Raw genomic sequence first — 14,116 nt, forward strand, 5'->3', positions numbered from 1 at the left:
CCTTGTTGCTCACCACTTCTAAACTTAATCCAGAGACTCTCAGGTTTTTCTGCAGTTTCATACAGCAATCATACTGCTCTCTTATGTACAGTGCAACTCCCTGACCTTTTCTGCCTTGCCTGTCCTTCCTGAACAGTTTATATCCATCTATGACAGTACTCCAGTCCTGTGAGTTATCCCACCAAGTCTCTGTTATTCCAATCACATCATAATTCCTTGACTGTGCCAGGACTTCCAGTTCTCCCTGCTTGTTTCCCAGGCTTCTTGCTTTTGGGTACAGGCACTTAAGATACTTGCTGATTGTCCTGCTTTCTCAGTATGAAGCAGGAGTCCTCCCCTCTTGTGCTCTCCTGCTTGTGCTTCCTCCTGTTATCCCACTTCCCCACTTACCTCAGGGCTTTGCATCCAGCTCAGTTCAATTATTAACAAACATATAACAGAACATTCCATCTTCAACGATCCCCAAAGCTCAAGCTACATACACCATTTAGGGTTACCAAGGTTCCTTCAATTTCGAACAGTCACCTCCTTGAGAGGGTTCCAACACCGACAAGTCTAGCTTTCAGAGGACTAAAAGGTTTTGAACTACCCTTTGGGTTGACACAAGGACAGACTGTTTTGTCATATCACAGCATCAATGGCAACGTGTGCACGTCTGGCTTGCAGCATAAACAAAGTGCAGTGTCTGTAAGCACTCAGTACTGAAATGCAGTTCAATAGCAGGAAAACACACTGTAACAGTTTTAAGCATACAAAACTGTATCAACAGTTTGTGGGGCACAGTAGTACACCACTTCCAGCTTAGAACACAGAGTGAATTTCATACAGGCATAATGAAATTGCTGAAGTTAACATTTGGCTGGAACACTTGTGGTAGCACTCTACACTCTTACAAAACCTGCCCTAAGATCTTTAAATGACCAGAAGAGAATAGAACTATATATTTCTCCATCCAAACAGGAACATTTATATCAATATTTCAGAAGGATGGCTGACTTAATAGGAAACTGTACAGACTACTTTGAACAGTGATTAAGATGGCCCTGTGAAGCCTTTTACATTTACTCCAGCTTTGCAAGCAGGCTGTGTAACACTTTCAGAATTGGGCCAGACATTAGTGTCTATATTAGTTGACCATCTAGTTTAGTGTTTTACCTGCAACACAAGAGGACAAGCCATACTAGGCCACCATTTCTTAGAGATTTGCCCTCAATATAGACCAGAAATAATGCAACAAAGGGATTTTGAAAGCTATTTAGTTCTAGAGCAGGAGCTAGTGATGTTTTTGGAATCAAGCTCTTTCCAATAAATTGTACAGCCATCTATCTGGACTTCCATCTCTGCCTTTTAAACATGGATACCTACACAAAATTATTCTTCACAACAGCTGCCCCTCTATGTTTTTTGACACTAGCTTACCAACCCATATTTTGAGATCAGACCAACTGCCCTTCCGAAACACTGAGACGTCATTAGGAACTGATGCACCATCCAAATTGGTTATAAACATTTTCTAGTTAATGAAATGTCATGGCATATCTAATAGACACTGCATCTCCCACTATTGGTTAGTGTGTAACTACTATCCCTCTGTATAGGATAAACAGAATTGGAAAACAAAAAAAGTGACAGGAATGGAGCCAGTAGTACTTCTCTGCCTGTATTGTGGGAATGCTCTGATTTGAATAATTTTTGGAACTCTAGCAGCCTGCCACTGGGGAATATTTAGGGAAGAGTGAGTATTGCTGGGTGCTTCTTGAAAGGTACATCCAACTGTGATTGAGAAAAAAAGTCATTCTCTAGAGACTAAAATACGTCAATAAGCATGTAACCTGCAGGAGGGGTTTCTAGCCCCCAGTTACAGCACTCTTCCCCCCTCCTGCCCCCAACTATAGGAGTTCTCTTAATATATCAGAAAAAACAGACTGGAGATCACACATTGGAACATGGAATCTTCACTTAACTCCTCTTCACTAACAATATGTGAATGGTATTTCTATAGAAGAGCAGAAGGAAGAGCCATCATCAAACTGAACCTTGCAAAAAAACCAATGAGTACAAAATTGTAGAAAATTCTAAGTCTAACTTCATGAACACCACGACCAATATCAGTCACAAGTGCTTTTATGTTGTCATGATTGCTACGTAACATTTAGTGTTATGCTGCAAGATGTCGGGAAGTTTCACACTCTTACGGAACCACATCACACAAAGTGACAGATGCAGCATCTATTTTAAAAACCAAAACCAGCCACCGTTTCATGCTGAATGATGCAATTTAGATAGCCGCTATCATCTTCCTCACAAGTCATTTTTCTCCATTGAATATTCAGAAGTGAGGATTGGTTCTGATGCCCTTTAGATGAACATAAATATGCTTTGCACTTACAGCAACTTTCAAGGATCTCAGGGAGTGTTACAGACTTTACACCTCAAAGTCAGTCTAGTATTAGCCACGTTCTAGAGATTAGCAAAATTGGCAGAGATTGATTTACCCCCAAGTCGCACAAGAAGTCAGTGGCAAACCTTGGGTCTCTCCTTAAGAACAAGGGCATCCTTCCTCCATGATTAGCTATTGGAAGTACAGCTGTTCTTTATCATTAATGCTTTGCTAGTGTGCAGACTAACTGAGATCAGGGTCTCAACATGCTGGCTGCTATATGAACATAAGATATGGTCTGCAAGGTATTAGTTTAAGATGCTGATAATCTTCAAAACCATTTAACTACTATAGTTCTTCCCATAAATTTGTTTCTCCTTCTGAGGAGTGCAATAGTGAGGAAGCACCATGGCTACGATACTTCTTCCACGCTCTGCTTTAACAGGAAATTCTGTGACGAATTCCAGTTTCCTGATCTACAAGTACCAAGAGCAAACCTGACTTTCAGCTGAAGACACCAATTGTGACAGTAGAAGTTTAACTCAAACTCATGACTTCTACCCCTCCTGATGACTTGTCAGTCTCTGAATATTAGCCTTTCATCACCTAGCATTTGATTTAAAGGAAAACTCCAGTAACAAAAACAGGCTCTTATCCTCTCTGATGCCAACCACTAGAGAGACATCATGCTGTCCAAAACAGTGTATTAAGCATGCTCATAAATAAGTAACCACAGCCCTTGGATGATTGTGTTATACTAATTTGAAAAAAGATCTAAGTTTACAAGCATCATCCAGCTTTTTGAAAGGGATTTATTTTAAACTCAGGAAATGATGTGTTATAAACAACTAGGTATACTTGCTCTTATTTTGGTCAGTGGCACAAGAATTTACAAGGCAAGAAGCTATTCTCACTGTGTGAGAAGAAGTGAATTGTGTTTAAAATGTAGGTGTGATTAAGATGAGTACATGTGGAGTGCTCAGGAGCTGCTGAATCTGTTGAGTCTGTAGGGAGAGGAGGCTGTGCAGTCACAGCTCTGATCCAGCCATAGGAACTTTGCTCCTGCCAGAGATGAGCAGGGGCATGAAAGGGACGCACAGCAGTGCCACACTAAGATCAAGAAGCTGAGGCAGGTGTACCAGAAGGCAAGGGAGGCCAACCATAGCTCAGTTGTGGCGCTGAAAACAAGGAACTGCATGCCATCCTTGGTGGCAACTCCACTTCCACCACCAAGAGCCCTGTGGATATTTCGGTTGGATTGGTGGTAGCGACCAGTGGAGTCAATCCTGAGGATGAAGTGGTGGACAAGGACATTGATTTGGAGGAAGATGTGGGACAGGCAATAGGCTTGTCCGTGGTGTGGAGAGCCAGGACATCTTTTTGACTCTGGAGGGATCTAGCCAGTCCCAACAGTCCAGGTCTGGCATGCCTCAAGGAGAAGAGGGGAGCTCCAGTACGTACTCATTTTTCTTTGAAAGAGCACGGTTACATAAGGCAGAGGTGTCCTTCATTTTGTGACATGATGCACAGGAGAGAAGGGATCGAAATTAACACCACTAGATACCGTTTGATTCTGATTTGCATTCCCCCGTGCAGCTACGCAGTGGGAGACCTGCGGAAAAGTTGGTTAATACACACTGAAATCTCCCAGGAATCTTCCACAGAGATCTCTAGGAAGCTTTTCTGTAGATACTCTGCCATCCTCTGCTGAAGGTTTCTTGGTAGAGCTGTTTTGTTTCTTCCCCTGCTGTAGGAAACTTTGCAGCGCCGATTACTTCTGGAGGAACAAATGCAGCACACATACCTATTCTGAAGGTGCACACAGGCAGGAGATGCACCCTTGCATCTTTGTTTACCCTCACCAGTGTGTGATTCAGCTTTGATCACCCCTGCCTGTGTAAAACTGTGCCACTATTCAGAATAGTATCGGTAGGTGCCTGTATTGATGCCCTTCTGAAACCACCCAGACCCTGTCTTGTCTTGCACGCTCTTTCCTCACAGCCCAAACTCACCATGGTTAATGTTCTGGCCATGCTGCATGTTTGCCAAGTGAGAAACAGGTGTATGTAACTTTTATGATTCAATATTGAGTGCACACACAATACTGACTGTGTATTGTTTCTTTTGCTTCTGCCTTTGAGGGCCAGCTCCTACACACTGGCAGAGTGCCTCCATCAGATAAGGAGATGAACAAGGAGGAGTAGGAGTAAGGAGGACAGGTTTTAGGAATTGCTGCAATTGTCAGATCAGGCAGATAGTGAGCACAGACCATGGAGAGAGAAACAACAACTGGATAGGCAAGAGAGAAGACAGGGTCAGGAGTGGATAATAAAGCTCATGGAGGACCAGCCAGAGATGCTGTTGTCCCTGATTGCGCTGCAGGCAGAACACATGCACGCTCGACCCCCCACACAGCCCACAGAGAACTGCATTCCTTGCCCTCCCCAAACTCTGCCTATACATTCCTCTCATGTTCGCTGCCCATTGCATTACCCTTTGCACTTCTCCCCAGGGACATTTTCCCTAATGACAGCTGGACTTGCACACAGCTGTGAGATCCTTACTTCAGCGAGTGCTGCTAATTGTCATGTCCCTGTAAGAAATGTTAATCTGTGTATTGCTGTTCAGTAAAAAATGTAGACTTACAAAGACAGTGATTCTTTATTTGTGACCTACAGTGTGGCTGCAACAGACATTCAAATACTGTGAAAAGAAAAGGAGGACTTGTGGCACCTTAGAGACTAACCAATTTATTAGAGCATAAGCTTTCGTGAGCTACAGCTCACTTCTTCAGATGTATTCTTCAAATACTGTGGTAAATCGCCACATTTGCAGAGTACAGTTAATAGGCAGGAATCATTACAAGAGTCATTCAAGATGGCAAGTAAACAATGCTTGGCTCAATTCATTATAGAAAGACACACTCCTGGTGCTCATTGTCAAAATGATGCTTCCAAGCCTCCCTGATTTGAATAGCACCTGCTGTGTCCCTCTAATTGTCCTGATATCTGGCTGTTCAAAATCAGCTGCCAGGTGATCCACCTCAACCTTCCACCCCTGGGGAAGCTTTTCCCCCTTGGCTTCACAAACGTTATGCAGAACACATCAGGCTGCTATGATCATGGGAATATTTTCCTTACGGAGGTCTAACCTGCCAAAAGAACAGCGCCAACAACGCTTTCATCTGCCAAATGCACATTCTATGATTATTCTGCACCTGCTGAGTCTGTTGTTGAAGTGTTCCTTACTGCTGTTAAGGTTTCCATTGTAAGGCTTCATGAGCCACAGGGTCTCCCAGGATCACTTTGGGTATTTCCACATCCCCTATTGGAATCTTCTGGTCTGGAAATAGAGACCCTGAATGCAGCTTTCTATACAAGCCAGTGTTCCTGAAGATGCATGCATCATGCACCTTCCCTGACCACCCTGTGTTGATGTCAGTGAAATGACCCCAGTGATCCACCAGTGCCTGCAATACCATAAAGAGGTTGCCTTTTTCTCTTGATGTACTCCATCACAAGATGGTCTGGGGCCAAATTTGGGATGTGCACGCCCATCTACTGCCCCACCACAGTTAGAGAAACCGATCGTCGCAAAGTCATCCACTATTTCACGCACATTGCCCAGAGACACAGTCCTTCGTAGCAGGAGACGATTAATGACCCTGCATACTTGCATCACCACAATCTTCACGGTGGACTTCACAACTCCAAACTGATTTGCAACTGACCAGTAGCAGTCTGGAATTGCCAGCTTCTTCACAGTGATCACCACTTGCTTTTCCACCCTTACGGCGGCCCTCATTTTGGTGTTCTTGTGCCACAGGGCAGGAGAAAGCTCAGCACACAGTTCAAGAAAGGTGGCTTTACGCTTACAAAAGTTCTGCAGCCACTGCTCATCATCCCATACCTGCATCGCAATCCGATTCCACCACTCAGTGCTCATTTCCCAACCCCAATAGTGACGGTCCACCGTGTGCAGCTCTCTGCGAATGACAATCTTGAATGGTTTCTTTCCATGGCACATAGCAGGACAGGCAGAACGGATTCCTGTTCAGATTCGCAGCTCATGAAATACCGTATGATCAGACATATTGGGTTCAAAACATTTATCACAAGACTGGTGAGCAGTGCAGGATCCATGCTTTCAGGCAGAGAGGGTGGGTGCAAAGTGTACAGGTAGAATTGAAAAATGGCATGAAATGCCATTGGAAGCCCTTGGAATTATGGAATGGAGGAAACTGCATCATGGGGGCAGTGATCCTTCCTCATGATGCATTGCAATCCATTCCCAGAACTCCAAGTGGGACAAGGTGATGATTTGCATAGGGGGATAGCTAGCCACAGTGCACTGCTCACTGTCGGTGCTAAAGCACCAACTGTGGATGCGTTCCGCTGACACAAGGTGTGTTGTGTGAACATGCACAAGCCATGTAATTACAGCAGTTTATGATCAATGTAACAAATCAACTCAACTCTTACATGATTTTCTTATATATCACATCTGCAGTCCTTTACAGGGACAAGCTTTTTTATTAAAAACTATAGCCCTAGTACAGGGGTCAGCAACCTTCGGTGCACGGCCATCAGCATATTCTGCTGGAGGGCCGTGAGACATTTTGTTTACGTTGACCGCCCACAGGCACAGCCCCCCGCAGCTCCCAGTGGCTGCGGTTTGCCATTCCCAGCCACTGGAGCTGCAGGGGGCCGTGCCTGCGGACGGTCAACGTAAACAAAATGTCTTGCAGCCTGCCAGCAGCTTATGCTGATGGGCCGCGTGCCAAAGGTTGTCGACCCCTGCACTAGTACAGGGGAAGAAAGATAGTTGAAACTGTCTCCCTGAGGGGCTTGTGATCAGCACAAGAAAACTTGGAAGGTGGGGGCGGTACAGAGAAAAGAAAGAAAAAAAGGGAGTAGAGCACTCTGTCAACGATAGAATCAGCCATTATAGAAATCCTTGACCTTGTCAACACAAGCTGTTGAACATTTTGGTAGTAGGTCAAAGAGGCTTTCCTTATTTCCATAAATGCTCACTTACTAGATTTATGGGCCAATGTTCGGTCATTAGCTACTGACTCCTTATTGCTTTTCCATGTACATGCATTTAAACATATAATTTAGCACGGAGGAGACCCACTCCTTCCCCTTGCACTTACTTCACATTTGCTGGATTATTTTCTGTTACAGAAAACTTCATAAAAAAAAGGTTAAGATTACTCAAAGACCAAAAAAAGTACTTCATTTCCAAAACCCAAGGGAGTAAGTCCTTATACCCCTCAGATAAATTCATATCTTTCCATAGGGTAGTTTCTGTTAGGGCACTAACTAAATATCTTCTAATATTTAGGAAAAGTCTTAATTTATTTATTTAATAAAGTCTGTGGCTTGTTTAGTTGCAATAAGACTATCAAATGGAAGAAGTCAGCTGATGTATTAAGAAAGTAGAATTTTGAGGTAAAGTAAGTTCTAGTTGATTTTCTTTGGAATAGTATCACACATTTAGTTTCTTAGGAATAGTGTACAACTGTCAATTAAAGATAACTTTATGGGCATATTTGGACTTGCTTCTGAGGCTGATCAATATATGAAATTGTTGTGTATCTACAGGCCCTGTCCTGAGCAGCTTGCAGTAGGACCCTTTGACTGCAGTGTAGGGGCTCTGCACAGGTAGATCCTTATGCCTGCATGAATGGTTTTACAGGGTCACAGTTCTTGTTTTTTCCCCAAAAGGGTTGTTTCTTGTGTATATATTATGGACTCAAAGAAAGAATAGTAATTTAGGTCAGAATTAAGGTTGCATATCTTATTGAGAAGGATTATTTGTTTTATGTGGCCTGTGCAAGTTTTATTACGTGCTTACCTATTCATTTCCTTGCTTTTACATTAAGTGGTTGAGTTTGGTAAGTGACATGATAGTTAAGTTTGCTACACTTGCCTAAGTTTCAAGATAGGGAAGTTCCAAATCTAAAAACTTTTACATTTTTTCCCCCCTTTGCAGATAAATGTGAGCTGTCCATCTTGGTTCAGTAAAACATAACTTATCTGTGCTTGGGTGCCAACCCCACACAGGACTGGAAGGGGTTAATCTGGCCAGGTGGGCCAATTAACTCCACAGGCTGCACCTGGAAGAGGAACAGGGAATTGATTTGAAGAAGACTCATCTGAAGGGTTCTATATAAGCCAGAAAGCTGGCAACAGAAGGGGAAAACAGCAAGATAAGATGGTGCAGGCCTTGGCTGCTGACTGGAGGACCCAAGTTAGAACCGAGAGTAGAGGATGAGGCCAGGTTCCTCTACCAGCCACTGGGGACGTGGCAGTGGACTACCTAGGAGAAGTTGTTCTGGAAAGACTTTGTTACCCCCCTGGAAGGGGAAACTACATAGTGACCCCAGCTAAAGGGCTGAGTCATGAAGAGGAGGCTGTGGTTCTTGGAGCGAGAGGGATCCACAGGATGACAGGATAGACCCTGCACCGGGGAGATCTAATCCCCAGGACAGCCAGGAGGAGGCACCACCAGCGGTGAGTGCACCTATGGCACCATCTCTTCAAAGGTTTCAGAGTAGCAGCTGTGTTAGTCTGTATCCACAAAAAGAAAAAGGAGGACTTGTGGCACCTTAGAGACTAACAAATTTATCTGAGCATGAGCTGTAGCTCACGAAAGCTCATGCTTAAATAAATTTGTTAGTCTCTAAGGTGCCACAAGTCCTCCTTTTTCTTTTTGCGAATACAGACTATCACAGCTGCTACTCTGAAACTTAAATTGTTGGTAGCTGGTGATGAAGGGAATGCAACACAGTTTGTTTAGTACAGATAGAAATGAAGAGTGGTTTAATGAGAACTTGCCTTTAGATATTTTTAGGGAGGTTGAATGTTTCAGCATGATATGTTGTTAAAGTATGCCCTGGGCTTCCAGCAAACAATGGCGGATATGCACAGCATGTCCCTGAAAGGATACTTCATGCTGTAAAACAGTGCTACTCAAAGTGGTGGTCCGCGGACCGGTGCCGGTCCACGAGCCATCGGCTGCTGGTCTGCGCACACGTTGGGGAAAAAAAATTTGCCGGTCCCCCACATCACATAGCTTGAGAAGCACCGCTGTAAAAGACTATAGATGGCTTTCAGGGAACCAACAGTAGATTACCACAAGAGGTTTCGATTAGCCATCTGATATTCCACTTACTAAGGCCATATTTACTCTATAAACTTTGGTTGATGCAAGTTAAGTAACGAAGCTACCACAGTTCATATATTGCTTGTGTGCATGCATACTTAGCTCCTCCTATTGGCACTGCAGATACTCACCAGGAGCACTTGTGTCGATGCACGGTGCAGTGCACCATGGGTAGGTATCCCAGTGTACAACCCACCACCATCCAGCACAGTGTCTTTTGGGGAAGTTTCAACAATGCCTGGTGAGGCAGAAACGAGTTGCACATGGGGGACTGGGAGCAAGGGTTCAACTTCTCAGCATGCAACTATTTAGATCTCATAATTTTTGCACCTTTTTTTAAAAAAAAACAAAACAAAAAACAAATCCACATGGCCCTCCTTACTGTCCACCATCTCTGACAAAAGCACAGAGCCTGCACAGTTCTGCACTATTATCATAAGTGTTGCAAGCACAGAATGCATGTTCCTCCGATATTTGCAGAGTTGTAAGAAGAACTGAATCAGTGGGGAATACGATGATTTATTGGAGGACAGATAGCTGTGAGATATATTGTGAATCAATTCTAACGTTGGTGGTGGTGTTCACAGAGCAGCTGCAGATGGTGGAGAGCCGCTTCTGGGCCCGAGAAACGAGCTCTGACTGGCAGGATGACATCATAATGCAGGCTTGGGACGACAAGTAGTGGCTGCAAAACTTCTGGATGTGCAAGGCCATATTTCTGGATCTGTGTGCTGAGCTTGTCCCAGCCCTCCAGTGCTAGGGCACCAAAATGAGAGCTGCATTTACAGTGGAGTAGTGAGTGGCAATCGCCTTGTGGAAACTTGCAGAGCTGGATTGCTACCAATCAGTGGGAAATCATTCTGGCAATGGAAAATCCACTGTGGGGCCCCATTGTCATGAAAGTGTGCAGGGCCATTAATTGCCTCCTGCTATGCAGGATTGTGACTCTGAGCAATGTGCAGGATGTAGTGGATGGATTTACAGCAATGCAGTTCCCAAACGGCTGTGGAGCAATAGGTGGCATGCATATCCTATTAGGAGAGCTCAGCCCTGAGCTATATAGCTAAGAGAAGCTTTGAAAGAGCACTTTAACAGTGAGCCATAGTAATGCACTGTGGTGGATTGTGCTCTATCTGGTCCTGCTGTTTTGGGGTCTGTTAGGAATTGTGTGATGCATGGTGTACATCTGAACAGAACAGTCAATACACCTATTAATTTTGCAGCTTTTGCTGTACATGTATGATTATTACACTGTGTCACTGATCCTATGTGCTGTCACACTGTACAGCAAGAAGTAGGTCCTTTCAGAACTGCTAAGCTCTCTGCAGTTTATGTTGTGAACTAATAAAGACTATTTTTCCAAATAGAATTTTATTCAGTAATAAAGTCAGTCCAAGAAGAAGTCTGTGCAATTTAAATGGAAATGCATTAAAAACTTAAATTAATGGAACAGAACTTCAAGGAAAGAACATTCATGTCCATTTTACTTACACATACAGCAACCATGGCTGTCTCAGGTCAGTGTATGAGAAGTGTGGTTGTCCTTAATGTTCTTTGGGGTGAAGTGGTAGGAGGAGGGATGCGGCCTCCTGATACCATGTGGAATGTTGATCACGGTGTGTAAGGAGATGCTGTAATGGAGTTCTCCATGAACTGCAAAGGGTGGCAAGCCCATGATTGTTGAACCTGTAGTTCCACAACAGTCGTCAGCATCTGTTTGCTGCCAGAGAAGCCCTGTTATGTCCTGGTGCATCTGACTCCATTTTCCCTTTTGAGATTCCTGGGCCTTTCTACAGGCTACCTGCTGTGTTCACCCTCCAGGCCCCTTGTTCACCGTCTGATTTAGCAAGATCCTGCAAGACAGTGTTGCATGTGTCAGCCTGAGTCCTCTTCTTTCTCGTTATCTGGCTTGGGCATTCCACAGGTGTGGAGGTGGAACCCCTCAAGGCTGCAATGGCAGCAGATGCAAATAAAAACACAGAGGTACCATTGTCAGAATAGTTCCAATGGAAAGTGAAAGTGAAGATGCAGAACTCCCTTCCCTTGCTCCCCTAAAATTTTACCTCTTTTTGTTGTAACACTACCTCTTCTACTACAAGTAAATTAATGAAGCGTCAACAGCTGTGTCCTGGTAAGTTGAGGGTGCCATCACTGTAATGGGAAATACATTTTACACACTTATCCAAGGTTGCTTCCTCTGCATCAGGCTCGCTTGTGCTCAACTGCCAGGACTGACTGGACTGCGGTGGAGTCTCAAACAGGTTCTGGCTCACTGTGTAGCTGGACCTCCTACTCCCACATCCTCCTCCACCTCTTCCTCATCCTTGCCAGGGGCTCGAGACTTGGGTGTCTTGGTGGTATCCACACTGGTCTGTAGAGTGGGGGCGGGGTCTCCGCCAAGTACAGCGTTCAACTCTTTGTAAAAGTGGCAGGTCTACAGCTCGGCACCAGATAAACTGCCGGCCTTCCGTTAGCGGGACGCAGGTCCTTTGCTTTCATATGGCACTGGTGCCAGTCTCCGTCATACCTTTCGCCTGCATCTCCCATGCAATCTGCTCACAGATGTCCACCTTTCTTTGGTGGATCTATAGCTGGGCCTATACAGCCTCTTCTCCTCACTGGCCCAGGAGATGCAATATCTCCTGTCTACTCCATCCCAGAGTGCCCCTGGAGCACGTAGCCTGCATGGTCAGCTGGGCAGTTGTACACAACAATGGACTGCTGCTAGATGTGCTTGTCAAGCTGGACAATCAGGAAAAGTCATTCAAAAAATGCATGAGGCTTTAATGGGAAGGGAGGCCGTTCGGTTTCTGTAACCGCTGGGCATTTACCATTGTGAGCAGAGTTATCAGTGTCAGGCATTGTGGGACAGCTGCTGGAGGACTGTTACGGTTGACATAGGCAACAGCATTTACACTCGTGCTGCATTGACCTCAGTACATCAACCCTGGCTCAACGGGGGATGGCGTTACTGTGTCGCTGTAATGTGGTGCTTATATCAGTGGGAGACAAGTTTAAATGTAGACACATGCACAACTAGGTTGACACAAGATGGCTTACGTTGACCTAACTTTGTAGCGTAGATCAGGCCTCATACAATCTTGACAGTATGAAGTACTTTGCATTCCAATCAGAACAGATTGTTACCTTCCGACTGAAGTATACATTAAACTCACTATACCCCACCCACAAGAGACTGGTGTTTGTTTCCTTTAACCAGGAAAAGCTAAAAGCCCTCAGAGGAGAGAAAGGGGGGAAAAGAACATTAGTCAATCAACTTGCACTGAAGCACGTGGGAATATTTATATAGCACCTTTCCCAATCAAAGTTTACAAAATCCTTTAACTGTACAGAGCCACTGAAAAGCAGTTACCTCGAGGGTGGAGGGCATCAGTCAGAAGAGGCAAAATTCTGGTAAAAGACATTAGTGCAAACCTCTGATTTTAAGAAGCAAACTGTGTCAGGTAAAAATCACATAAAGCCCCTTAATGAAAGGAGGACAATTCCCATGGAGAGGCAACAACAAATGTGCTTCTAAGTCACTTGGTCATTTGAATAGCATGTGACTTTTGAAAAGTGCCCAATATTTTACACATACATTAAAATTTGCCACCTGAGACATTCCAAAACTAGAACCCCACCTGTGGATTCTGAAATAATTACCCTGCTCAAATACTGAGCAGGCTGTTCCCTCTAGCACAAGCCTTCAGCATGGCAGCCAATACTCTTGAGAGCTTCGTGCATTTGCTGTAAAAGGACTTCTTTGTTCCTGCCTCATTTCCTTATTGCCTTACCTGGGATAGTATGTGTAGTTCATGAAGAGCTGAGCGCCTGCTGGATAGTATGCTGTAGAGGGCTGCAGCGTTCGTGGATTCAAAAGCACGGAGGGCTGATAAAGAGCAGCTTCTGTTGGAATAATTGCTGCAGGAGCTGGAAGTGAGTAGGATGGAGGAGAAAGACCTAAAGGAACCGAAGGAGGATAGATTAACATGGTTCACCAAATTCCAGCATATTCAGCAAGACAGCCTCAAAGTAAATCTAGAGTCTTTCCAACCTGGAAAAAAGCTTCCTCACATTTTAATTTACATAAAGTTATCTGTGTAGAAATCACAAAACAACAACAAAAAAGGTATGTGACAGTATACAGAAGCCACCTCTTGCTCTCAAGGTTATTATAGGGAGAAACGTGACAAATTGGTCTCCTTAATCACAGACTACAGGTCACGTAGTAATGGGCATAAAATTGCAGCAAGGTAGATTTAGATTAGACTTCAGGAAAAACTTCGTAACTATCAGCACAGTTAAGCACTTGAACAAATTGCCTAGGGAGGGTGTGGAATCTCAGTCAGTGGCGGTTAAGAACAGGTTAGACAAACACTGATCAGGGATGTCTAGGTAATAGTTAGTCCTGCTTCAGTGCAGGGGATTCAACGAGATGACCTACCAAAGTCCGTTCTTGCCCTACATTTCTAGGATTCTATGATTTGTGGGAACAAATTCTCTTTCCAAAGAGATGAGTTGGTTTACTGGCCTAGTTTCAGTTATCAGTTAAGTCTCCTCTCTTCA

At 44.3% G+C, this 14,116-nt stretch overlaps 1 protein-coding gene across 2 annotated transcripts in view; it reads right to left on the minus strand.

The window, feature by feature from the left end:
• The window catches only part of ESRP1 (epithelial splicing regulatory protein 1), a 56,324-nt gene that overhangs the window by 6,973 nt on the left and 35,235 nt on the right, over positions 1–14,116 (minus strand). For both annotated transcript variants that reach the window (XM_073329366.1, XM_073329365.1), the window contains exon 13: positions 13,345–13,510. In XM_073329366.1, coding sequence (XP_073185467.1) covers positions 13,345–13,510 — 166 coding nt within the window. The remainder of the gene's footprint in view (positions 1–13,344; positions 13,511–14,116) is intronic.

Source organism: Lepidochelys kempii, chromosome 2 (genome assembly GCF_965140265.1).
Source record: "Lepidochelys kempii isolate rLepKem1 chromosome 2, rLepKem1.hap2, whole genome shotgun sequence".
In the NCBI taxonomy this organism is placed as follows: domain Eukaryota; kingdom Metazoa; phylum Chordata; order Testudines; family Cheloniidae; genus Lepidochelys; species Lepidochelys kempii.